This window comes from Accipiter gentilis, chromosome Z, assembly GCF_929443795.1.
Source record: "Accipiter gentilis chromosome Z, bAccGen1.1, whole genome shotgun sequence".
Taxonomy (NCBI): Eukaryota; Metazoa; Chordata; class Aves; order Accipitriformes; family Accipitridae; genus Astur; species Astur gentilis.
This window is the reverse complement of record NC_064919.1, coordinates 50767877-50792969: the sequence shown is the minus strand read 5'-3', so window position 1 is coordinate 50792969 and position 25093 is coordinate 50767877. Positions and strand designations below refer to the sequence as shown.

The window sequence follows — 25093 nt, the reverse complement described above, 5'->3', positions numbered from 1 at the left end:
TACAGGGAACATTTCAGAATTACCTGTTTGAAACCTACAACTTAGAAAGTGCCTGAGCAGAATTATCCACACCTCATGCCTTGACAGAGCTTTCTGTGAAAGACAAAAGAGTACTGGAATATCTACCTGAAAGCATACACAGATAACAAAGTTGTACTCTAACACAAATTTTAAGTGACCAGTGTACCAGCAAAAGTCTTATACTAAGCATTTCTATTTTCTTTTGGTTGTAGTTTTTCACCAAGCATTCAACACATTGAAGATGTAACACTGACTTGATTAAAATAATTATGTTAAACTACATCTTGGTATAAAAACCAAACACACAGGTATCTTAGAAGTGCATACAAAGTATAACAGCAGCTTCACGGAGACACATGATGTACAAAAGGAACCTAAAATATTGCAGTTAAGGTACTGTACATTAAACCTTGCAAGCGTTTTGCCCTTTACTTCCACACCCAAATCCAATTCTTTTTATCTGAATGACTTATTAGTAATACAGACCCTGTTATGTACATTAAAGGAAATCTCTGTATTTGCTATGTAAGAGACCCATAGTAAGTACAGCATTTACTTAGATTCAGAGTTTGAGATACCACAATAATGCAAGCTTTGTAGAACACCACTGGGTTTGGTTTTAAACTGTGCTCCCTCAAGTCCCTCGACTGTTGAGTCAAGTAGAATCAATGTTCACAGGCAGTCTAAAAGAATGTTTTTTTTAAACTGAGGATACAGGATTCAAACAAAAAAGACTGTTTTGAAAGATCAAAAACTGAACAAATTAAAAGTATCGGCTATAATAAGACAGAACAATGAGTTCGTTATGAAATAAACATAAGATTGGTTCCTTTCTTAAAATTTAAGTGGCTTTTGAACTTCCTTAAGCGTTATTTAAAGTCTGTCCACTTCTGAGTAGGTCTAGTAATTCTTCCGAATAGTTACATTCAACTTCTTAATTTTATTAGGTAATCCTAATTTCAGAGAGTTATGTAGTAAACACAGTTATGCATTTCTAAAAGTTACAGTGACTTTGAGTTGAGGAACAGCACTGACAAAGATAGCTTTAAACCTTACTTCTAACTGAGTTTATGAATTAAACTGTAAATCTTTAAAAAACCTGATTTCCACATGATTTTTTTAAATTATCTTTTTTAAGGAAAAGTATGTGATTCCATACCTTGTTTTTGAAGTAAACCTCAATTGGTAAAATGAAACCAGCATACCCGGATTCTTCAACTTTGTAGGGTGGATCCTTGCACACTGAAACAAAGAAAAAAACCATGTATTTAACACAGAAAAGGACTATTCTAAATGCACAAGCAAGGCATATACACAAATAATCTGTGGCAATAGTTCCATAGCAGCACCATTCATCGCACACACACAGTAGGGCATATCTGTGCACAACTCAACATGAATTTTGCAAGCAAATCATTCCTGCCCATATATAACCTACAGTTTAGGGAAAGCAATTTTTTTTTTTTTTTTCCAATCCTTTCAGACTGCTAAAGCAGAACCACCAGGGACTTCAACACCAAGTGGACCCTCTGAATATCCACAAGGGCTACATAAGCACAGGAGCCAAGGCTTGTTCTGGGCATGAAAAATATATAGGATTCTACCCCGAGAAAGTTAAACTTGTAGAGGGCAGAAGAACTGTAGAATTCATGTATTCATAACCTAATACTAATAAAAACCTAATTCTAATAAATGTAATTTAAAATAAATTAATTAAATTAGAACTAATGCTAATAAAATTGAAATCTGTATTACTGGGGGAAGAGGGAACACAACACAACATTCCAGTACATAGTGGAGATCCTCAGGAAGGTTAACTATTGTATTATGTTAAAACAGCATCCACATTTACCCTGCAGGATTCAGACTTCTTCAACATGACAGTGAGTATTACTAGCTCAAATATACAATCTCTTCCTTCAAGTTTTCATTTTAATTCAAGAGCTTTTAGTTACATGAAATCCCCGTAGTACTGAACATGAGCTCTGTGAAGAAAGTGGCACTAGCCTGTCAACTCCAGACAGTGACAAAAAGCAGGTTGTTACAGAATTTGGAACAGAAGCCACCTCTTTCTTCTCCTGTTTAGCTGTGTGACAACCTCATTACAGAATTCATACCCACATAACACATAGGCACAAAGGTAGGCTGAGCTTGAGAAACCATGCATCTCCTGCAGCTTCAGCTCAGATGATGCCAAATGCTGCATTGATATGTATGACAACTCATATATGCACTACCATCTCCATGACATCACAGCACAGTGACAGTTTCTCTACTGTAGACTGATAGAATGATGCAATTCATACTCAAAGGGTTGACTTCTTCAGAAACATTTACTCAAGCCCTATCAACCTTGCTGACTGAAAAGAAAATTCAAACTCCCAGATGGATCATCATTTGCGAAGATGTATGCTCTTTTCGGAATTGCCTGGTACCTGTTCACTGCACTGTATCAGGTGCAACTTAAACTATACTTTACAAAAAGCATATCTTGCAATCGACTATGCTAGGCCTGAACACCAAAATTATTCTTTTTAGCAAGCACCACAGATGGGCACTTACCACCCTCTAGCATCCTGAAAACATGACAAGGCCCATTAGACACATCCAGAAATATAACCACTACTACGTTCTCAATAGTGCAATCACTACGTCAGCTTTCTGAGGACACACAAACATGGTTAACCCCCAAACAGATGAACGCAGTAGAATTTTCTCCTATTACCTTGTTATTCTCCTCCTGCTCTACTAGCACCAAACCCACACAGGGACTTCAAGGATGAGGAAGATTCTAAGTCCTTGCTCACATGCTGCAGCTGGCTATCTCTACCCAGTTCACTTTGTGCAAACAATGGAAAGGGAAAAAGATTACAAAACCGGAGCAAGAAAAATCTCTTTTCCAGACTCTTCTGCAACACTGTCCTCTTGCAGCTACAGAATATAGTTTGTTTCTATTGCCAGGAAAAAGGAGGACCTATAGTTTATAAAGCGTGATTTGAAAGATTTTGAAGAAAAGTGTTAGGATGATAGGTCATATGTGAGAGGTGGTTTCAGACTTAGAAAGCTTTTAAGTTGGAAACTGAGTGTTTTGTGCTAGAACCTCCCAGAAGTAACTTCACCTTATAGTGACATGTCTTCCCTGAAGAGAGCTTACCAGTATTTGAAAAATGTAAATGTAATAGTCCTAGTTAAGCACAGTGACAGGTTACAGTAATACATACTGACCACTTCTTCAGTCAATGAAAAAGGAGCCTTCCTGCTCCTTGTCTGCCTTCAGAAGACAACTTGAGGAGAAAGCCTTCCCAGTGTTATTTCAATGGCCATACAGGGTTCAGAAGACTGAAATCCACTTATATAAAAACATGGAAAGATTATACAGCAGATATTTATCCAGATGGAAACACAGAAACCCTAGAAACTGTAATAATACATTAACTGTTAACAGAGATTTCAGGCTCCATTATGTGACAAGTCACAAATCACCTTTCCTCCCCCCCCCCCAATAAGTATCATGTCAACTTCTTCCTGACCACTTAATTGGTGCAGAAAACACTGTCAGCATAAATATTTTTCATTCTCTCCCTTAAATCTCTCTTCTTTGATTTACACAGCTGTTAGCCATGCTGAATAGTACCTTGTCAGAGTTTCACATTACAGCTTTGAAAACAAAGTCTGTTACACTTGCAAGCTTTGTTGAAACTTGGGTGACGCATTACAAAACAATCGCAAGGAAAGTACTTTGGGTGCCTTCCCAAACTGAAAGATGGGTTTTTAATAGAAAGAAAATTCTACAGTCTTGTGAATTAAATCTTCCTGGAGGAGAAAAAAAGAGCAAGCAACAGAGCAAAGCTCCATGCTATTTCATACGTGTAGACTGCAACTAAAATGTAAGCTATTACATTTTTCTCACCTTTCTTGTGGAAGCTACTACATGTACTGGCAGAAACAACACCTCTGCATGCTCTGAACCAGCACTCACTGGCATAAGCTCTTTTTGTTTTGTTGAACTGTCACAAGTAGTAACCAGGGCTGCAATGATCTGTGTGGTTTAGCCAAACCAATAGGCAACCATCTTAGCAAGGTCTGTTGCGTGGAGAAGAGAGAAATGGCAAGAGTTAGGTGAACCACAGAAAAAGTAAAGAGCAAAAAAGTAACAGGAGAGGGGAAAAAAAAACCCCTAAAGTGGAGATGAAAAAGAGAAACAAAAGCAAATTGCCAAGTATAGACCCACAGAGCAAAAGCAACAAGAGAAACTAGGAAGGAGTGATTTTGAAGAAGGAAGCATCTGGAAATCCTAACAAGTTTCTCAAAGCTTGTTAAAAAAAGCAGCTATGCTAGACCAAGTAGATAGGCAGAAAACACTACCCTTCTACAGACAAACAATGTCCTCCTCATCCAGAGGAACAGAGACATTTCCCCAATGACTTCTCTCCTCCAAAGTAGCATCTACAAATGCATTTCAAGCACCAGATAAACAAAACCTCTTGCACGTTATCCCTAAGATTAATGCTTTTGGTCAGTTTTTTTTCCTATGGAAACAGCTTGCACGATCACAATGCATTTCCTTCCTCCCTCCGATATCTCTTGACTAGGCGGTCCAATCTCTATGACAATTAAGGCCCTACAGATTCCTGAAGATCCAGTTAAAAATTAGTGCCTGCACTGAGAAGGCAATTCCAGAGAACCTCTCTACTGAGATGCAGGGAGATGCAGCCAGGAGTATGCAGAATTACAAACCAGGTATAACACAGTGTCTCTTCTCATGAGAAATGCAGGGCCAGGAAAAGAGAAATAAAGAGAAAAGCAAAACTATGCAGGTTTCTTTAAACCCACTGGCCACAGAATGAGCTGGGGTTTTTGTTGCCTGTGTAAAGCAAGATAAGGAATACATGATACTATATTTTTATCATCTCTTTGTCAGAAGGCAGGATCGTTTCTCTTCTTCCAGAAACAAAAGCCTAATCTTAATCTCAGGTATTTGCAAATGCATTTGCTAAACACAGATAGACCAGCCCCCTAAAACAATGTTAGGTGCAATTTTGAAATAAAAATAAGGAGTTTATGCAACACAATTACACAGTTGAATTTCATCCCTTCTGTTCATCATGTTTCATTGTACTTTTGGGGTGAACATTGCTGTAACAAGTAGTAACATTGGTATTTTTGAAGCCACAGAAGGGAACTTAGATCAAACTATTAGCAAAGGCTGTTCAAATATTGCACAGGAGCTTAAACTTACATGAAACTAAAAGACTACACAAGCTGTTAAATGAGTGAGGGAAGAAGGGAAAGTGTAGAAGCTAAAGAAAGAAGGCTCAGGTCCTAAGACATTAAGTAGTTCTCATAGGTGGAATACCATTCTTTCATAATGTGGGGGAAGTATATATATGTACACACACGTGCAACTGCAGAGGTACTGAATTCCAGTACTGTACACACCTCAAGTGCTCCCCTACAGTATACTGTCACTTAAACGCCCTTGACAGAGGACTGTTTAGGCACTCAGCTGCAATCCTAACTATATTACCAACACTCCACAAACAACAGAAATAGTCAGAAGCTCATTTTGACCAGCTTTCCCATACATGCAAGTGCAGTAATTTGCAGCTGATAAAAATTACTGAAATACTCCTCAAACAAAACATGGCTTCCAGAGACCAAATGCAAGGTATCAATGTGCATCTTTAAATGCAAGCTCAGTAACTACATTATCATTACTAATACACAATTTTATTAACAAGGATTTCTTCTCCATAAGATCTCAGTATGTTTTGGTAAAATTGCGTATTATACACATTTTACATATAAGAAAGAAATGCGAGTGCTCATTCCTATTCAATGCACTCTACAACTAAATTCTTTTATAGTGCCAGCATAATGAGCTACCCAAGATCACACACAACAAGCCAGGACAGGAACTTATGAGTTGAGGATTATCTGTCCCCCATTTGTCAGGGAGATATGCCTTCTCTACAGCTTATACAAATGGCTTAAATAATTTATCTCAAATGTTTTGCTTCTTTATTCCATAAGTGAATCACTGCTTTTTCTTTTGTTGTGTTCACGCATGCACTCCCATGTGTTGCATCAGACATTAACTGACACCTAAGGAACCAATGCACATCAAGCCATGATAATGCATTTTAGTAACAATGACCACATTGAGGCCTTTGGAGAGAACAAAATTCTAGTAGGAGCTATCCTTTTTAAAAACTGTAACATGAGATTCATTTGCCACTCCAACACTGTTAAACACTTCATTGTGAATAGATTTTTCCTTTATTAAAAATGCAGCCAGAATGAGTAAGGAAAGGCTCAAGTTCCTTTTAGGCAGATGCTGACACAACATCAGGATGATGCAGAATAATGACTGTAACAACTCACATACATTTTGTGCACCCTGCAGGATACACCAGCTGTGTCCTTAGAGGAAGTGAAGCATTCTGATAGTTCTCTGGTTTAATCATAACGTTTCTATACTGGTATTTTATAGATTCTTGCCTGTATTACTCATATTGGCCACTCTTCAGCCAATTTTTCCCTCTATTAATTTCTGTTTTCATTAAACAAAGTTTCATAAGAAAGGGGTGGCATTCACTTTCAGAGGAAGGCAGATTGTGGTACCAAATCCCTCCCCTGCAGTAAGAAGTCAGCTTTAAATATTCAGCTATGATTTCTGTAACAGCTCTGACTCTGCTACTCAGTAGCTCACCTTCCCAGTGGGTGGGCTCCAATACTTAGAGTCTATACAAAAAGAGCCAGGAAGAGAATGGGTCCATTATGCCCTACCTTCATATTAATAGCCATTAATACCAACAAATTGCTCGGCAGGTCCAAACAAAAGCTAGCAAAAATTACTAAGTTGACCATGTGTATTGGTTTTGTGTGGCAAGGTTTTGGTAGCAGGGGAGGTTACAGGGATAGCTTCTGTAAGAAGCTGCTGGAAGTTTCCCCTGTGTTCAAGAGAGCCCATACCAGCCGGCTCTAAGATGGACCAGCCGCCGGCTGAGGCCGAGCCAATCAGCAATAGTGGTAAGGCCTCTGTGATAACATTTTTAAGAAGGAAAAAAAAAGTTGGGATGCGGAGAAACAGCTGCCAGAGAGAGGAGAAAGAAACAGCCCTGCGGACACCAAGGTCAGTGAAGAAGGAGGGGGAGGAGATGCTCCAGGCACCAGAGCAGAGATTCCCCTGCAGCCTGTGGGGAAGACCATGGTGAAGCAGGCTGTCCCCTGCAGTCCATGGAGGTCCACAGCGGAGCAGATATCCACCTGCAGCCCACGCCGGAGCAGGTGGGTTCCTGAAGGAGGCTGTGACCCCGTGGGAAGCCCATGCCGGAGCAGGCTTCTGGCAGGACCTGTGGATCTGTGGAGAGAGGAGCCCACGCTGGAGCAGTGTGCTCCTGAAGGACCGCACACAGTGGAAAGGACCCATGCTGGAGCAGTTTGTGAAGAACTGCAGCCTGTGGGAATGGCCCACATTAGAGAAGTTTGTGGAGGACTGTCTCCCATGGGTGCAATCCCAGGCAGGAGCAGGGGAAGAGTGTGATGAGCCCTCCCCCTGAGGAGGATTAGCGGCAGGAAATAATGTGTGATGACCGTAAACCCCATCCCCATCCCCCTTGTGCCGCTGGGGGGGCTTGGTGAAGAAATCCAGGAGTGAAGTTGTTCCCGGGAAGAAGTGAGGGGTGGAGGGAAGGTGTTCTGAGATTAGGTTTTATTTCTCATTACCTTACTCTGGCTGATTTGTAATAAATTGAGCTAATTTTCCCCAAGCTGAGTCTGTTTTGTCTGTGACAGTAATTAGTGAATGATCTCTCCTGTCCTTATCTCGACCCACAAGCTTTTTTTGTTATATTTTTCTGTCCCCTGTCCAGCTGAGGATGGGGGAGTGATAGAACGGCTTTGGTGGGCACCTGGCGTCCAGCCAGGGTCAACCCATCACACCATGGGTTAAACAGTGCCTCCTACACTAGGACTAAGGAGTTCCCATTTGCTTAAACCTTATGCTGACAAGTATTTCATGAGACAGATACAACCCCAAAGTGAAAGCACAGAGGGCACTAAGAGAGAACCAAGACTGAGCTTTCAGCACTGCATTTAGAATCATACTAAGTTCCCTGTCCCACATAATGAATGCCAGATTCCTACCACTTCTAACAGCTGGATAGGATAGCAAGATAAAGCTTATAACCCCTTAAATAAAGTGAACCTAACTAATTTTTGGACTGGCATATTCCATATTAACGTCTGTTCCCTGACTGTTGGATAGCTTCTTCATCAAGATCAAACTAAAACAGAAGACAGGAGAGCAGAGAAGGGGGGACAAAAACCTCCATCACGCCCAACAACATTTTCCAAATCCAGGTCTTACTGGAATACTTAACTCAGCATGGGCCTTTAAGCATTGCTAAAAGACCAGCAAAGAGAGTAGTAAACACCCACACACTCACAATCAAATTTCTTATCACTCCAAACAGAAATAGATTAACAAAGACAAGGTTTGGTTTTTTGGGTTTTTGTTTGGTGGGGGGGGTTTTGTTGGTTTTTTTGGGGGGGTGCTTTTCTTTGTTTTTTTCACACAGTCAGAAGGCCACATACAGCCTCCTAACTCTTCCTCTTAGCGCGCAAAGACATCAGTAAGCCTTAAACACAGAATTCTGAGTTTCTGAATTACAGCACTGAGCTTCCTACATGCTGATTCAGGTGGAGCTACCTGCAGTTTCACATTTACAATGCTGTCAATAAGTCAAAATGTGGTTTTCTGTAATTGAATGGTTTCTTTTGGGTTTGTGTGGTGGGGTTTTGGTAGCGAGAGAGGGGCAGCAGGGGTGGCTCCTGTGGGAAGCTGCTGGAAGCTTCCCCGGCTCCAAGTCGGGCCCACGGCTGGCCCAGGCCGAGCCCGTCAGTGACAGTGGTGGCAGCGCCTCTGGGATAATTTATTTAAGAGGGGGAACCTGCAGTGAGCAGGGGGATCGGGATGTGAGAGGAACCCCTCTGCAGACACCGAGGTCAGTGCGGAAGGAGGGGAGGAGGAGCGGGGGAGGAGGGGATGCCCCTGCAGCCCCTGGTGAGGCGGCAGGCTGTGTCCCTGCAGCCCGCGGAGGGGAGCCGGGGAGCAGAGGCCCACCTGCAGCCCGGGGAAAGAGGAGCCCATGCCAGAGCAGTTCATGGAGAACCGTCTCCCGTGGGAGGGACCCCACACTGGAGCAGGGGATGAGTGATGAGTCCTGCCCCTGAGGAGGAAGGAGCGGCAGAGACGAGGTGTGATGAACTGACCCCAACCCCCATTCCCCGTCCCCCTGCGCTGCCAGGGGAGGAGGTAGAGAAAATTGGGAGTGGAGTGGAGCTGGAAAGGAGGGAGGGGTGGGGTGAAAGTGTTTCAAAGTTTGGTTTTACTTCCCATTATCCTTGTTTTGATTTGATTGGTAGTAAGTTAAATCGATTTTGTTTCTTCCCCAAGTTGAGTCTGGTTTTTGCCTGTGACCATAATTGCTGAGTGATCCCTCCCTCTCCTTGTCTCAGCTCATGAGCTTTTATATATATATATATATATTTTCTATATATTTTATATATATATATATATATATATATATATTTTCTCCTCATAATCCCACTGGGGCAGGGAAGAGTGACCAAGCACCTTCATGCTTGTTGCCAGATGGGCTTAAACCATGACATGGTTTCTTATACCAATTCTCAGGGCATATACATGTAGGAACTATCTGTCCACAGTTCCTACAAACAATTGCAAACATGAAGGTGTAAATTGAACAAATCCAGGAATTCCTAATTTCAATTTTTTCTTGCAGCACACATAAAATACCCCCTGGCATTTGAAAGTACAATCACAAAGCATTTTGATGTAAACTGTTTGAGATTAGAAGGGGGACCTAAGGTATTCTCACTATTTTATAATGCGGTGCGAGCCCATTTAATGTATGCATGCTGCAGATGGGAAAGAACACATCTTCACTCATTAACTGCAAAGGAGAAAGCAATCTGTACTGCCAGAGGACAGGCAAGGGCTACCTTAACTTGGAAGTTTTCTCTTGTGTAAAGTTATACTCTTGAAATTCACAGAACTTATTTGTTCAGTATTTTTCAGTTTTGCTGAAATGGGAGAAGGGGAAAGGATTTAAAAGCTCCACCTCACATGCCAGATTCTGGAACAATACTGGCTGGCAGCAAGTCATCCACCAGACCTCAAAATGCCATATTAAACCATGTTTTCCCACCCTTTCCAGGACTTACAGCAGAAGGACTTCTCTTGGCTGCCCCACCATACACAGACATCAAAAGATCCTCAGGCATCTGCAAGCTTTCTAACTTCAGTACATATCACAGTGCAGAAGCCCCTCCTCTTGACTTAAGGACACAGAAAGCTACTTAGCTATGTTCCACACTGCCCACACAAGCAACAATCCTTACTGAGACATACAGAAGTTACTGGAAATGTCTAGGACCATTCATAGTTCATGCCTCCCATCCCTTCTGTCTGCTCCCTCAAGAGAGAAAATTAAAAAGGGCATTTTTAAACTTAAGTTATTCCCACACTACATTTCACTTTTTAATTCTAGGATGGTTTGGTTTTGGGGTTTTTTGTTTTGGTTTTTTTTTTTTTTTTTTTTCAACAGGAAGTGGTTCTCAAAAAAGACTGTTAAAATAAAAAAATAAATTTAAAAACCCAAATGTCAATGGATCCGAGTAAATGACTTCTAGAAAGTACCTGGTCTAGAAGTCTTCCATAGAAAAGCATGCCACTGAAGCAAAAGCAAAATGCTTCAACAGGAAAGATCCTTAACAACTGAACTGCAGGTAAGCCTGTCTGGATAACAACATAATAAACCAGACAATTCTTTTTAGTGGAAAATACTTTAGATATAACATTAAGAAGTCTGACTATAAACATCACTTTACTATTTTAGAATGTCACCATTACTATTTCAGAAGTAATAAAAATTCCCAGTAATTGTGCATTAACACATCATCATATTTGTATAGAAAATACAGCTCTTGGGATTATCTCTTTTACTGAGAAAAACAGGTCCCACAATTGAAGGATTTGAAGTCATTTCTACCTCTGTTATTAACTATATACTTCTCCCTGCTCAATAAAAAAGACTTTGCATAGACAATATTACTTCTTAACTCCCAGACAGACACTTGAGAAAATCAAATAAATATCTACCTAGTTCTCTGTTTTAACTTCATTATGCTATGCAAAGATCAACTGAGAACAAATTTTTTCAGAGCTATCAAAATTACTCTCTATCCCAGTGATGCCATACTTGTCAAACTTCTGTTGAACTGCAAGCTAAGGCTAAGAATTTTTCCATCACAGGTCTCACTTCTTTGCGGTTATTTAACTCCATTAATGATCAAGTAAATATAATTTCTTTTATTTGTAAGGTTTTTCATTCTATGGAACACATATGGTAACTTAGAAAAATATCAGAACATTTCTCTTGTAATGAGCAGCGTCACATGAGATCTGTGTTTGCATCAGCCTTAAGAAGGTTAAGTCTCCCCCTCTAGGAATGCTTAAAACCAGGAAAGACTGGCTGCTGCCTAATGCTCAAAGTCAGTATGAATCTTTCTGTTGTACTAAGAGACAAGAGCTGACAATCCATGTCTGTAATGCCATCTGGTTGAACTTCTGTGAAAATTCAGTAGCAAAGAACAAAATCTGCAACTGCACTCAGCATTCATCATTATGACTAGTCATCATAAATATATCTGACTTTTTACATGACAATTAAAAAGAAACCCATAAGTAGTTCCAGTAGCAAAAGCAAGTGGATTTCTGAATGGCTAGAACAGCTCCTGAACTGCATCAGCACTCTCCAGCAAAAGGCAAGTAACAGAGAACTTTTCTTCACAGAAGACGAAATGAAGTATTTAAAACTAAGAAACAGAGATACGAGATTAGGGCACATCTCCATGAAATTAGCATAATTCGGTTACTGTTTACAATGAATACAGAGCTTCTATTTCAAACAATATTATCTAGGACCTAAGAGCAAGGCAGTAATTCAATGGAGTTACCATATCTTCATTATTTATCTGTTGCAATAGCATTTTGTACTTGGAGGAACAATACCCATTATATACTTTTATTACCTTCTGAAGCCTATAGACAGACTGGTATATATTTTAACTTAGGTCAGCAGGAAACTGCTTCTTACAAAAGTATTTCAATATTATTGCAATGTTTCTTTCTTCATATTTAATATACTGGAAAACATAATCAATTTTGCGTCTATCATCTACCTAATAAGTTTTCCTGATGCTGTTACAGGCAGCTGCATATAAGATCATCAATGTTTGTCTATATTTCATAGCTACTTTAGCAATTAGACAGTGGGACTAAAAGGAGGAAAAGAAAAATACCTCTTCAAACACATTTTATTAATACCATTAATTAACAAGAGGGAAAATACAATAAAGTATGTTATCCTAATTTAAGCACAACATTGACTTATTAACATGGTATGATCTTAAAACTATAGAAGGGCACCACTAAGGCTGGAACAATTATATACATAGTGTGTTTACACAAATGTGCCTGCTTCTTCTGGCTTTCACTTAGCATTACTTCTGTAACAGACCAACATAAAGCTCTACAACTAAAACCACCCTGAAGTACAGAGATTTGAAGTCTGTGTGCAAACACATTCATAATGACTATGATGTTATGTATGCTGCAGGCATAAGCATAGCTTAAGAGCTGTCTTTGCATGCAGGTAATACAGATGTTGTATATTCTGGCACACAGGTAATGATCACAACAGTTACACTATGCAGCTGTTTGACATTGAGGAAAGAGAACAGGAAGCCATGTGAGGCTAATGATGAGTGACTCAAAAAAGAGGCATAGAAAAGTAAAGATCTTTTTCAAACATAATTAAAATTGCAATGCTGTTTCTGACCACTATAGCACACCTACAGCTTTATCCTTCTGCCTAAGAGAGATAGAATAGAATAAAGTATTTCAGTTGTAAGGGACCTATAATGATCATCTAGTCTGACTGCCTTACCACTCCAGAGCTGACCAGGTTAAAGCATATTAAGGGCATTGTCCAAATGTCCAACACTGACAGCCATGGGGCATCACCACCTCTCTAGGAAGCCTGTTCCAGTGTTTGACCACCCTCTCGGTAAAGAAATGCTTCCTAATGTCCAGTCTAAACCTCCCCTGGTGCAGCTTTGAAGCAGTCCCACACGTCCTATCACTGGATGCCAGGGAGAAGAGATCAGCACCTCCCACTCCATGTCCCCTCCTCAGGAAGCTGCAGAGAGCAATGAGGTCGCCCCTCAGCCTCCTTTTCTCCAAACTAGACAAGCTCAAAGTCCTCAGCCACTCCACACAGGACATGCCTTCTGTCCATGCCTTCCACCAGCTTTGTTGCCCTCCTCTGGACGCATTCAAGGACCGTCACATCCTTCTTAAATTGTGGAGCACAGAACTGCAGACAGTACTCGAGGTGAGGCCACAACGACGCTAAATGCAGCGGGATAATCGCCTCTTTTGACCATCTGCTGATAATCGCATCTTTTGACCATATACCACAGTATACTGTGTTTGAGGCAACTAAGGATGCAGTTTGCTCTCCTGGCTGCCAGGGCATAGTGCTGCCTCATATTGAGCCTGCTGTCAACCAGCACCCCCAGATCCCTTTCTGCAGGGCTGCTCTCCAGCCACTCCTCTCCCAATTTATACTTGTGCCCGGTCTTACTTCATCCTAGATGCAGAATCCAGCATTTTGATTTGTTAAATTTCATCCCATTAACCACAGTCCAATGGTCCCGTCTATACAGATCCCTCTGCAGGACCACTTGTCCCTCAAGAGAGTCAGCAGCACCTCCCAGTTTGGTGTCATCAGCAATCTTGCTAATGGGGCTTTCAACTCCTGCATCCAGATCATCGATAAATACATTGAACCCTATTCTGGCCCTAGAAATGAACCCTGAGGAAGACTGCTGGTGACCGGTCACCAGCCAGATGTAGCCCAATTCCCTACAACTCTTTGAGCTCTGCCTTTCAGCCAGTTTTTCACCCAGCACACCGTGAACCCGCTCATCCCACAGTTGGACAACTTGTCCAGAAGGATGCTGTGAGGGACAGTATCAAAAGCCGTACTAAAATCCAGAAAAAACTACATCCACCGCCTTCCCTTCACCCCCTAGGCGGGTGACTTTACCACAGCAGGATATCAAATTAGTTTAAACAGGACTTTCCCTTCATGAACCCACGTTGACTGTGCCTGATGATTGCATTATGCTTTAAATGCCTCGCAATAGTACCCGGTATAACCTTGTCCATCGTTTTTCCAGTAACTGAGGTTACACTAAGAGGTCTGTAGTTTCCTGGGTCTTCCCCCTTTCCCTTTTTGTAGACTGGAATACTGTTGGCTAGCTTCCACTCAGCAGGGACGTCCCCAGACTCCCAAGACCTTTGGTAGATGATCAAGAGGGGTCCTGCCATAACATCCACTAGCTTCTTGTCATGGTTTAAGCACAGCAGGTAACAAAGCACCATGAAGCTGGTCATTCACTCCTCCCCACCACCCCCAGTGTGATAAGGAAAAAAACCAACAAACTCATGGGTTGAGACAAAGAGGGAGGGATCACTCACCAATTGTGGTCACAGGCAAAAAAAACAGACTCAACTTGGGGAAAATCCAAAAATCACTTAATTTACTACCAGTCAAATCAAAACAAGGATAATGAGAAGTAAAAACCAAATCTTGGAACATCTTCCCCCCACCCCTCTCTCCTTCCTGGCTCAAGTCCACTCCTGGTTCTCTCTATCTCCTCCCCATGGTGGCACAGGGGGACGGGGAATGGGGGTTGGGGTCAGTTCATCACACCTTGTCTCTGCCGCTCTTTCTTCCTCAGGGGGAGGACTCCTTCCTCTTCCCCTGCTCCAGCATGGGGTCCCTCCCACAGGAGACAGTCCTCCATGAACTTCTCCAATATGAGTCCTTCCCATGAGCTTCACAAACTTCCCTGGCATGTGTCCTTTCCACAGGCCGATCTTCAGTCACAGACTGGTCAAGCACGGGCTTTCCCCTAGAGTCACAACCATCTTCAGGGGCATCCCCCTGCTGCAATGTGGGCTCCTCCCCAGGCTGCAGGTGGGCACCTGCTCCCCCGCTCAACGCACTGAATGCCTCTGCTTTTTCTTCATCCCTATTAGTCAAATGACCATCTTCAACAAGTATTGGTCCAATGTTTTCTTTAGACCTCCTCTTACTATCAATATACTTAAAAAAGCCCTCCTTGTTATCTGAAATAACACTGGCTAGTTTCAACTCTAATTGAGCTTTGGCCTTTCGTGTCTTCTCCCTGCATAAATGAACCACAGCTCTGTACTCTTCCTGTGAAGCCTGACCTTGCCTCCAGAGATTACACATTTTCTTTTTCCTCATGAGCTCCACAAGGAACTCACTGTTCAGCCAAGCTGGTCTTCTGCCCTACTTGCCTGACTTATGACACAGCGGAATTGCCTGCCCCTGTGCTTCTAAAAGGTAATTCTTAAAGACTGACAAGCACTCTTGGACTCCTAAGCCCTCAAAAGCAGACTCCCAGGGTACTCTGCTAATTAGCTCCCTGAGCAGTTTTAAGTTTGCTCTCCTCAAGTGCAGGGTAGCAACTCTGCTGTCCTCCTTTCCTATTACACTGAAAATTTTAAACTCAACCACTTCATGATCACTGTAGCCAAGACAGCCACCTACCATCATCACATTCCCCACTAGTCTATTCACAAATAGCAAGTCTAGTAAGGCATCCTTCCTAGCTGGCTCACTGAGAACCTGTGACAAACTTATCCCCTACAAACTTCTGGAATTTCCAAGACCTGCTCTTCACAGTGGTCTGGTACTCCAAGTTGATGTCTGGGAAGTTTCAAACTCCCATAGGACAAAGGCTACTGATCCAGAGATTTCTCCTAATTGCCCATAGAAGAAAAATCATCAATGCTATCCTGGCTGAGTGAACAATAGTAGACACCCACAACAACATCAGCTTTGTTTTCCATCCCCCTAATCCTCACCCAAAGGCTCTCAACCACATCATCACTAAAGGCTCTACAATCAAACCTCTCCCTTATGCATAGTGCAACACCTCCACCTCGCCTGCCCTGCTTATCCCTCCTGAACAGCCCGTATCCCTCCATCCCAGCACTCCAGTCCTGGGACTCATTCCACCAAGTCTCACCAATACCAATAACATCATAGCTCTAGGAACTGGCCAACACTTCCAGTTCATACTGTTTGTTGCTCATACTGCATGCACTGGTGTACAAGCATTTCAGATACACTGAAAAGTACAAGATATTATTTCCTGAAAGCCAGCCACAGATATATTTCTTCTCAAATTCTGCAGCACTACATAGTATGTAGCTGACAAACTCTCCTTTGTACACAGAACAGAAAAGGGAAGGGGAAGAAGTACAGATTGGGCCTTAAAAGCAGAAAGTCTTTTAAGTGGCACATGGTCTAATCCTGAATAACTGGTTTTGTTCTAGACCAATTCCAGTATGAAGTGAACAATTAGTCTTAAAAAATCCTCACCTTAAAAAAAACATGCTACATTCATGAGATTGTATTGGCACTACTAATCTGCTGGTTATCTGTAAAACAACAAAAATAAAGTTACCACATTGTCCAAATACACATTTGATAGATCCTCGGTTCTGCCTAAGAAAGCAAACTGCTTTCTTAAACATGAAAGCCATTCTTTTTGTAATCTTTCAACTCCACTCTTTTAAAAACTTCAGGAACAAAAGTGGACAAAATTGCACTTGTAAGTTGGTCTTTTTTCTTTAAAAAAAACCCAAAACAAATCAGAAAGCTATTGACTGAAACATAAGCAATGTTTTACATTTTACATAAGCAAATGTATTTGTCACTCTTTATCCCCAACCACCAATTAAGCACCATGCAGCTGCTCACTTGCTCCTCCCGCCCAGGTGGGATGAGGCAAGGATTGGAAAAAAAAATAAAACTTGTGGGTTAAGATAAGAAATAGTATAATAGTTTAACTAAAATAAAATATATAATAACAATAACAGTAACAATACATCATGAAAAGGATAACAAAAAGAGAGAGATAAAACCCAAGACAAGTTATGCACAATGCATTTGCTCACCACCCACTGGCCCACGCTTAGCTAGTCCCCAAGCAGCAATCCACTCATCCTGGCCAACTCTCCCCAGTTTACTTACTGAGTGTAACATTCTATGGTATGGAATATCCCTTTGGCTAGTTTGGGTCAGCTCTCCTGGCTGTGCTCTCTCCCAACTTTTTGCGCACCTCCTCACTGGCAGAGCATGGGAAACTGAAAAATCCTTAACTTAGGGTAAGGCCAACTTTGCAATAACTAAAACATCAGTGTGTTATCAACATTATTCTCATACCAAAATACAGCACTGCACCAGCTACTAGGAAGAAAATTAACTCTGTGCCAGCCAAAACCAGGACAATATGTTACAGAATAAAAACATTTCATCTGTAATCCCTAGCCTGTAGTTGTTTGAGGGAAGAAACACACAGCATTGCTTCCAGTTTTCCTAACAATGACATCTTTATAAATCCACTGTTGAGTTGCAAGCACTGGGTAATAAGTAAAGAATTTTGTTGATAATTCTGGAGGAACATTTTTGGGGCTCTTAACTATTTTAGTTCTGCAGATCTGGAAAAGCAAAGTGCTTCCTAATAGACCTTAACATATGCAACCTGCTAACATTCATTTTTGCTACCAAATATGCCAAACTTTTGCCTCGGTGTTTAGACAGCATTATCACGTGAAAAATATTTTCAGAATCACTGGCAAAGGAAAGCTTGTTTTTGTGAAGAATTATGCTGTACTCCTAACCTATAATGTGTTCTGCTTCTACAAAACTGTTTTAAAAGAACTTCAAACAATACATCAATGAAACAAAAAAGTGTTTCAAAAGTGTTTCAAAGTGACAAAAATGTCATTACAAAGTTTTCCTGTGGAAAACTGTATTTGCAAAGCTGAAAACTAAAGAGTAATTAAGCTGCATAATAGATAGAATTTGTATGATTATACTATGCTAGTATGTTTAAAGCTATGCGCAGACAAATGAGCTGTATCAATAAAAACATTTCAATTAATCCTCAAAAGCTTAAGAGGTGGCACTTACTGCACTTTTAAAAACAGTCTATAGTCTGAGTGTTTTGTACCTCATTCCTCCCAACTTTGTTTTTCATCTCTTCTCCTCTTGTTAGCATTCATTACCAAGGTACTGAAGGTTTTTTATTGCTTAATTTGCATGACTGAATGATCTTATTTTACTCTGTCAATCTCCCCAACACAAATGATATAAACTTTGGTTGTCATTCCACCTTCAAGTTGATCAAACAGGAATTCAGTCACACTGTACCAATATTAGAGAACTGCTAAGTATCTCTGAAGTTTGATGGTATTGTTTGAAGAACAAACTCCATGTCTTTGGACTAGGATGTTTCCTATACCACAGGTATTTAAAATACTTCCAGGAGAAAAAATCATGCCTCCCTATATTCCTTCAACAGCTCTTTAATTCATCTCATTAAATGATGGGACAATTTGAAATAAGAAAATGGCCAAACGTGAAGTGGTTGCTTAGACATTGCATGGTAAAATGACAATTAAAATTACCTTTGACAAATTTTCTAGATCAGATTTTGTTCCCTCAAAACCAGTAAGGCCTTGTTTACTTTATTACAGTTGCACTATAACAGTTAAGTTGTGATTATGAAGTTTAAATAACCCAGGACCAAGCAAAACATGAAAATTCTTCTCAATTCCAACACAGGTTATTCCTTGCCAGTTTTAAACTGAAATTAACATAAGGAAACACTGAATTAATGAGATACTGGTTTGTACTGAACTCTGTTCTCACTCATAGCAATCCAACTAGACTTCAAACCTACTCAACGATATAATTACACATTCAGACAAAGCCTAACCAGCCAAAGAAAATATGAACACAGTGAACAGCTTGGGCAAAAGACTTCAGAACACCTTTTGCAATTCATCACTTGACCTTCTGAATATGAACTCTTGATCACTTACTCTAATCTTTTCTTTTGCTCATTGCAATGTATTTCTCTTGTCTTGGTATTCCTCTGGCACATGTTTGATTAAATAACAGCTTGAAAAGCAGAAAACAAATAATTCAGTGTAAACATCTTGAACAAAAATTCAAGTGCATGTCAGCAGCTAGACATGCAGGAAACCACTAATCTTTCACCTACCATTGTTTCATTAGTAGTCATGACTCAAAGACTGCAGAGGACCAGAAAACTTGACACTTCAGTTTCGATGAAGGGAATGTAATGATTTACTTTGGGTGAAGTGAAGCAATTAAAACCTGCAAAATTATGTATGCCTAACAATTTGCTTCAATCTAACAAAATATCCCCCAGCTGACACTCATTTATAATTCTTTCTGGAAGCAGAGTACACATTGCCTAGAGAACATTAAATTAATCAAAATGGAAATCAGTGTTTCATACTAGCATATCAGGTGCTTTCAAAAGGAGTCACACTTACAACTTTTCTATATCAAAGCAGACCTCCTTGCTTGGACATAATTTACCAAAAACGTTATTTCCTAGAGTAGATTTGATTGACAATAACTAACTGCACAGGCGTGGCTTTCAAAATCTGGTATGTTTAATTCCAGTGGCTCCTTAGCTTTCTAATTTTTGATTTGTTGGTTGTTTTTGTGTTGTTTTCTTAAACTAGCAATTGCCCCAGGAAATGGTCTGAATAGATACACCTTAGATTTTATTCCCAGTCTGATCTTCATGGGTTTGAAGAAAGAACACCCCTAAGCACAGTGTGCATGCAATACACTGCTAAATTAAGAAACAAAAAGAGAAAGGGAAGCACTTAGAGAAATATAGACAAATCAGAGCAAAACTCTACGCAAAGTTCCCCACCCATTTTTCTGTACGTTTTCAGAAGGACAAGTCTTTCCACCAATCAGGTGTTTTAAAAAGTACCCTGCTATATCAAAGACGGGTGATGTTTGTTTTTAAATTCAAGATGGTCCTATTAATGTAATTTCAAACAGGTAAGCATGAAACAAGGCAAAACAGTAGGTGCAAGTTTGACTGCCTCATTTTTACAACATCTGCTTGTCGTCTTTCTTTAAAATTGCCTTTCAACCTGAGCTAGAACTCCCAAGCTAGACAACTTATCAAGGAAAATTGCCTCCCCAAACACCTCCCTTCCACCCTTTTTTTGTTCTTCCTTTAACATTATGTTCAGCTGCCATTTACCACAGCTCCACTACAGGTCGGTTACAAAGGAGCCTTTGGGCACTTTTGGAGACTTATGATAGATGGCAGCCATCAGTGAGCACCCAGACACAAGGATGGCAACCCGTAAGTGCAGTCATCAAGTCAAGACCTCTGCCTCTTCACATGAATGGTAAGGAAGCTACAACTTGTGGCTAAAAAGCACAGATCCTTATTCAGGGCAAACAGATGAGGAAGATGGAACAGACAATAGCAGAAAAGCCTCATTTGGCCCAGAAGTTGGCCAAGCAGCATCAAAAGCTGCATGCTCTGGGTTTGGGGGTACAGGCACTGGAAGGGGGTTCCCACATGCAGATGCTACTCTGCCTTGCCCATGCCCTTCAGGGAGCACTCTATCTGCCCTAAACCTGCATATACCCTCATCTTCTCATCTAAGGCAGGGCTTATAGCAAGTGAGGGCTGAACCTCTGTCATCCCACACCCTCTCCTGAAGCAGCAGAAATACACAGCCTCCACCTGGCCTGGGCCTTCCCCCAAGTCTGCCTTCTTGCTCCACACCACCCAGAAGCACTCATGCATTCCCCATCGCTTCCCTGCTGCCAGCTGTATTAAGGGCTACTTCTAATTACTCTGTCATCTGAGAAAAATGAACACAAAAAAACCCTTTCAGTAGCAAGGTCAGTGTCAGAAATGTGCCCATCCACGGCCTCATGCTGAATAAGCACTGAAGAACCCTCGTCACATGTGGAATCCAATATACTACACAGAAAACACAATAATAAAATTGAAGCTGTGAAGACTCTCAGTGTGCATAAGTACAAAAATCTGAAGTGAAGCAGTAACAGGTACCAGTATGAGCCTTGCAGCTGCAAGGTTCAGAAAACCATTAGGTGAAGTGGGGCAAGAAGGCTTTTATTCCAGCACTCAACTTCAACCTCTGTCTTCAGGAACCAATTGCTGTCAGTAGCAGAACTTCAGCCATGTGCTTCAGAAACTAAAAAAAGCTTCCATGGCTGTTTACCAGGATATTGCATGTCAATATGTGGTGCCATTTAGACAGACTGAGATAACAGGAAATGCTGAAGGAGATGAAACAAATCAGACACACAGTTGTCACCTCTAGGAATGGATAAATAGCTTTCTGTGGGTTTTGAGATATGAGACACACACTCAGATCTCTGCTATTTAATAATGATTCACTTTTGAGAGTCCTCCAAGCAAAACCTAGTTGACATAATTAAAAGGAGGACTAAGAAAAGCAATGAAAGGACACATTGAAAACATACATAGCAAACCCCCCTATTTTTAGAACTCACTACTACCTTCTGAAGTGTCCTGAAGTTACTTTATGAAAAATATTTACTTATGTACACAAAAGACAGCATGATAAAAAACAAGCAAGCTGTATTATAGTTCACATAAAAGCAGAAACAGAACATTCTTGATTCTCCCCAACTGTTTACATTCCTCTCAGGACAGCACAAAAGATCAAACCACCTTCTGCGTGAGAGTAGACTTTGGGGAAAGGAGAAATTAACAGTATCTTTTCCTTGCAGGAAACTTTTGCTTTAGTTAAGAGCAAAAGTAAAGACAGACAGAATGAAAATAACACTCTGAGCAAAGAGTGCCCTATCTAAATGAATTTTTCTTCAAGAAAAATTATGACCATGAAACACTCTTAAGCTTTCCCACAGATAGAGCAAGCTTATGTATTTAAGACAGAGACAAGAGTGAAGGATAGTAGGGATGCCCACTTTACAGGAAGAGAAATGAGGTACACACAGGAAAAAATTAGGTACACACTGGGAGAACTGCCCAGTAATACAGAAAATACATGGCAAAGTCAGTCTAAAAACAAATCTAAAACTCAAATGCAGAATGATGGCACAACCAACTCTTACTTGTAGACTTCAGAACCAAGCAAAATATCAGGGTGGCCTGGAGAAGTAGCACAGAGACATGATATACTGCAGGAAAAAAATTCCATGAAACTGAATGAATACAGAACACCCAAACCAGACAGCAATCTTATTTACTAAACAGGCAGATGGTTTTGACTTTAATGATTTTTAATGAGATATTTTTCAGTATAGGAATTGTATTCACAACATTTATTAATGACTGGATGCAAGACAGTTAGCCTACTGGGAAGAAAACATCTTTATCAAGATGCTCCAACTGAACATAATGAAGAGAGCCAGGTGACTTTACATAACTACGGAAACTTAACAAGGTAATAACAAATGGAAATCAATGTAGAAGGAAACATACAATGTGAATTTTAAAAGGACACCATTTAAAATAATTCCATTTTAAGTACCTATCACTTAGTACTATAACCTACTTACAAACACATGGAGCCAAGGCAATCTCAGTATGAATCCTGTAAACTGTATGACTGGCTATTTCAGTTAATTATATATCTGCTCTTCTGCAGTTTAATATAGTTACTCTGGGTAACTGAATTGCTGTAATACTCCTGAGGTTTTATCTTCTCCTCCCCTTCTCTTACAAAATAGAAGAATCAGGAAGAGTGTTAAAAAGCAAGAAATGCAACACCACTGAGAAGAGTTAAAATATATCTGTGACACACTTTATTGAGATAACATAAATAGGGTACTCAATGTGCTCATAAATGCCACTGACACAGCTTCAACATACATGCAAAAATTAGCCATTTAAGACAACCCCAAACATGCATGTCCTTTTACAATGCCCTAGAGGAAGCCTTACAGCAACAGATAAGAATAATTTCTCTCAATTTTTAGTCTGAACTCTCTCTCAGAAGATTCCTACAACAGTTCCCAATAATAACTACCAATTACTGTGAATTCAGAACACAGCAGCTACCTTAAGAGGACACTGAGCAGTATGTGCTGGTAAATATTGCCTTACAACTGTCAATTCTTTAAACCACCTAATCCATTTAAGCTCTACATACCGTAGCTGTGCAGAAGCACAGAGCACTTGAATATTTCAAGCCTGTAATTACTTTCAGAGACAAAGCCCCCACAAATACATACGGTAGCTATAGGAAACATATATAGAATATCACAAAGATAATTTAAAGCCACTGGAATTATGCCACTTTCAGAAAGCAGCATGTTATCAGCTTCAGCGTCTTTCCAATTTTAACCCATCTTTGTGAGATGTTTCACAGCAGTAGTCCTGCAAAGCTAGTTGTCTGTGGCACTAAACACACTGCGCTTCAGGCTTATGACATCCCAGAATAGACTTAGAGATTTGAACATACAACAGCAGTCGAAGTGTTCTTCACAGGATAACCTTAAAGCTTCTAAACAACAGATGTATAGCACTTCTGTACTGGTTTTGGCTGGGATAGAGTTAAATTTCTTCACAATAGTTTGTATAGGACTATCATGAACAGATTCTTGTTACCTAGCCTCAATTTTAATGCTGGAAACCAACATATACCATAAAGCTATATGTTTTGTTTTGGAAAAGACTAATAACCTTAATCTTCTTGAGCACCAATCCCTGGCTACGAAGTAAAGCAAGAACAGAAAGCTCTGAATATATTCAGGTAATCTCTAATGCAGAATAATGAAACCAGGTCTCACTAGATGAGTCCTTCTAAAACACCAGATTCCTCAAGGCAAAACTGTTTCCTTTTAATAATGGTCTCAGACTAAACTTTTAAAGCTGTAGTCCCTCTCCATGAGGCAATTCCTTGCTCTCCTATGAGTTTCCTCCCACGGTCTCACACAGCAGAGCCCTGAAGGAGGAGAACTGTCCGCATCCCCTTGCAGCAAGGCTGGAGTGACTTTTCTCACTGTATTCTGCACTCCCTTTTCCTAAAGAAACTGCAGAAACTGTTTCTATTTCTATATATATCCAACAGAAACCAATATATCTGCTGTTTACTACAAGCTTCTCAGCCTGCCCCACTCCTTCTTGGATCTATTTTCTAGGCACCTCCCTACAACTAGATCTTGTCACTGTGAATTTAGTTACTAGCTCATATTAATTCAAGGCAAGCCTTATTTTGTTATTTTCATCTTTTCTTCCTCCCTTAAACTTCACATTCATTCTGAATATTTACTCATTCTGCTAATAATGCCTCTCTACACAGCAACATTTGCTATTTCATTAGCAACCTGCTTACACCTTCAACATGGTTAAGGAAGGTGTTTTAAATAAAATGCTACTCAACACAAAACCCCTTGATACTTCTGTTGAACAACAGCCCAAGCCCAAGATATTTCTGTATTTAACATCTTCATTTTGCCTGTGAACCTACAAAAAACAGTTTGTGAAAGTGTTTATGTTCAAGCCTATTCCTTCCTTGTAGAAAATAAATATGCTTGTTAAGATTAAGTGATAGGTCTCCTTTGTTGTAATGTAAGTATCATAACTATTGATCTGTGCAATTTTCACCTTTGTACCCTTTCACCTTTGTACCCTTACTGACTGCTTTTACAGTACAGTTTCCCAGAAAACCCCCAAGCTTTGTCTGCCAGTGATGTAAGCATTTGGCAGAGACTTTGGGGTATGGCTTCGACACAATTAATTAAATTGATAATTTCCAAGGAGCTACAGAAAAAACAACCTTACACTGATATATTGACCTGTAGCTGTATTGCTCTTGTCTTTTCTCATCACTCTGCCAACTTTCCTCCCAGAAAAGTACACGAGTATGTATAAGAATCCATAATCCTGCCTCTGTCACTGCTGTTTCTTGCAGGAACAACCCCAAAAATATAGCTATGACCCTTCTAGGTGTTCAGATAACCTTCACCATGCCACACTGAGCACTTCACAGCCACCAATACAT

General features: G+C 40.4%; 1 protein-coding gene across 3 annotated transcripts in view; it reads right to left on the bottom strand.

The window, feature by feature from the left end:
• MLLT3 (MLLT3 super elongation complex subunit) overlaps positions 1 to 25093 on the bottom strand; it is a 133073-nt gene that overhangs the window by 61511 nt on the left and 46469 nt on the right. For 2 of the 3 annotated variants that reach the window (XM_049796018.1, XM_049796019.1), the window contains exon 3: positions 1181 to 1263. In XM_049796018.1, coding sequence (XP_049651975.1) covers positions 1181 to 1263 — 83 coding nt within the window. Of the gene's footprint in view, positions 1 to 1180; positions 1264 to 10449; positions 10498 to 25093 lie in introns of those variants that run through there. The other variant, XM_049796020.1, reaches the window with a different exon arrangement.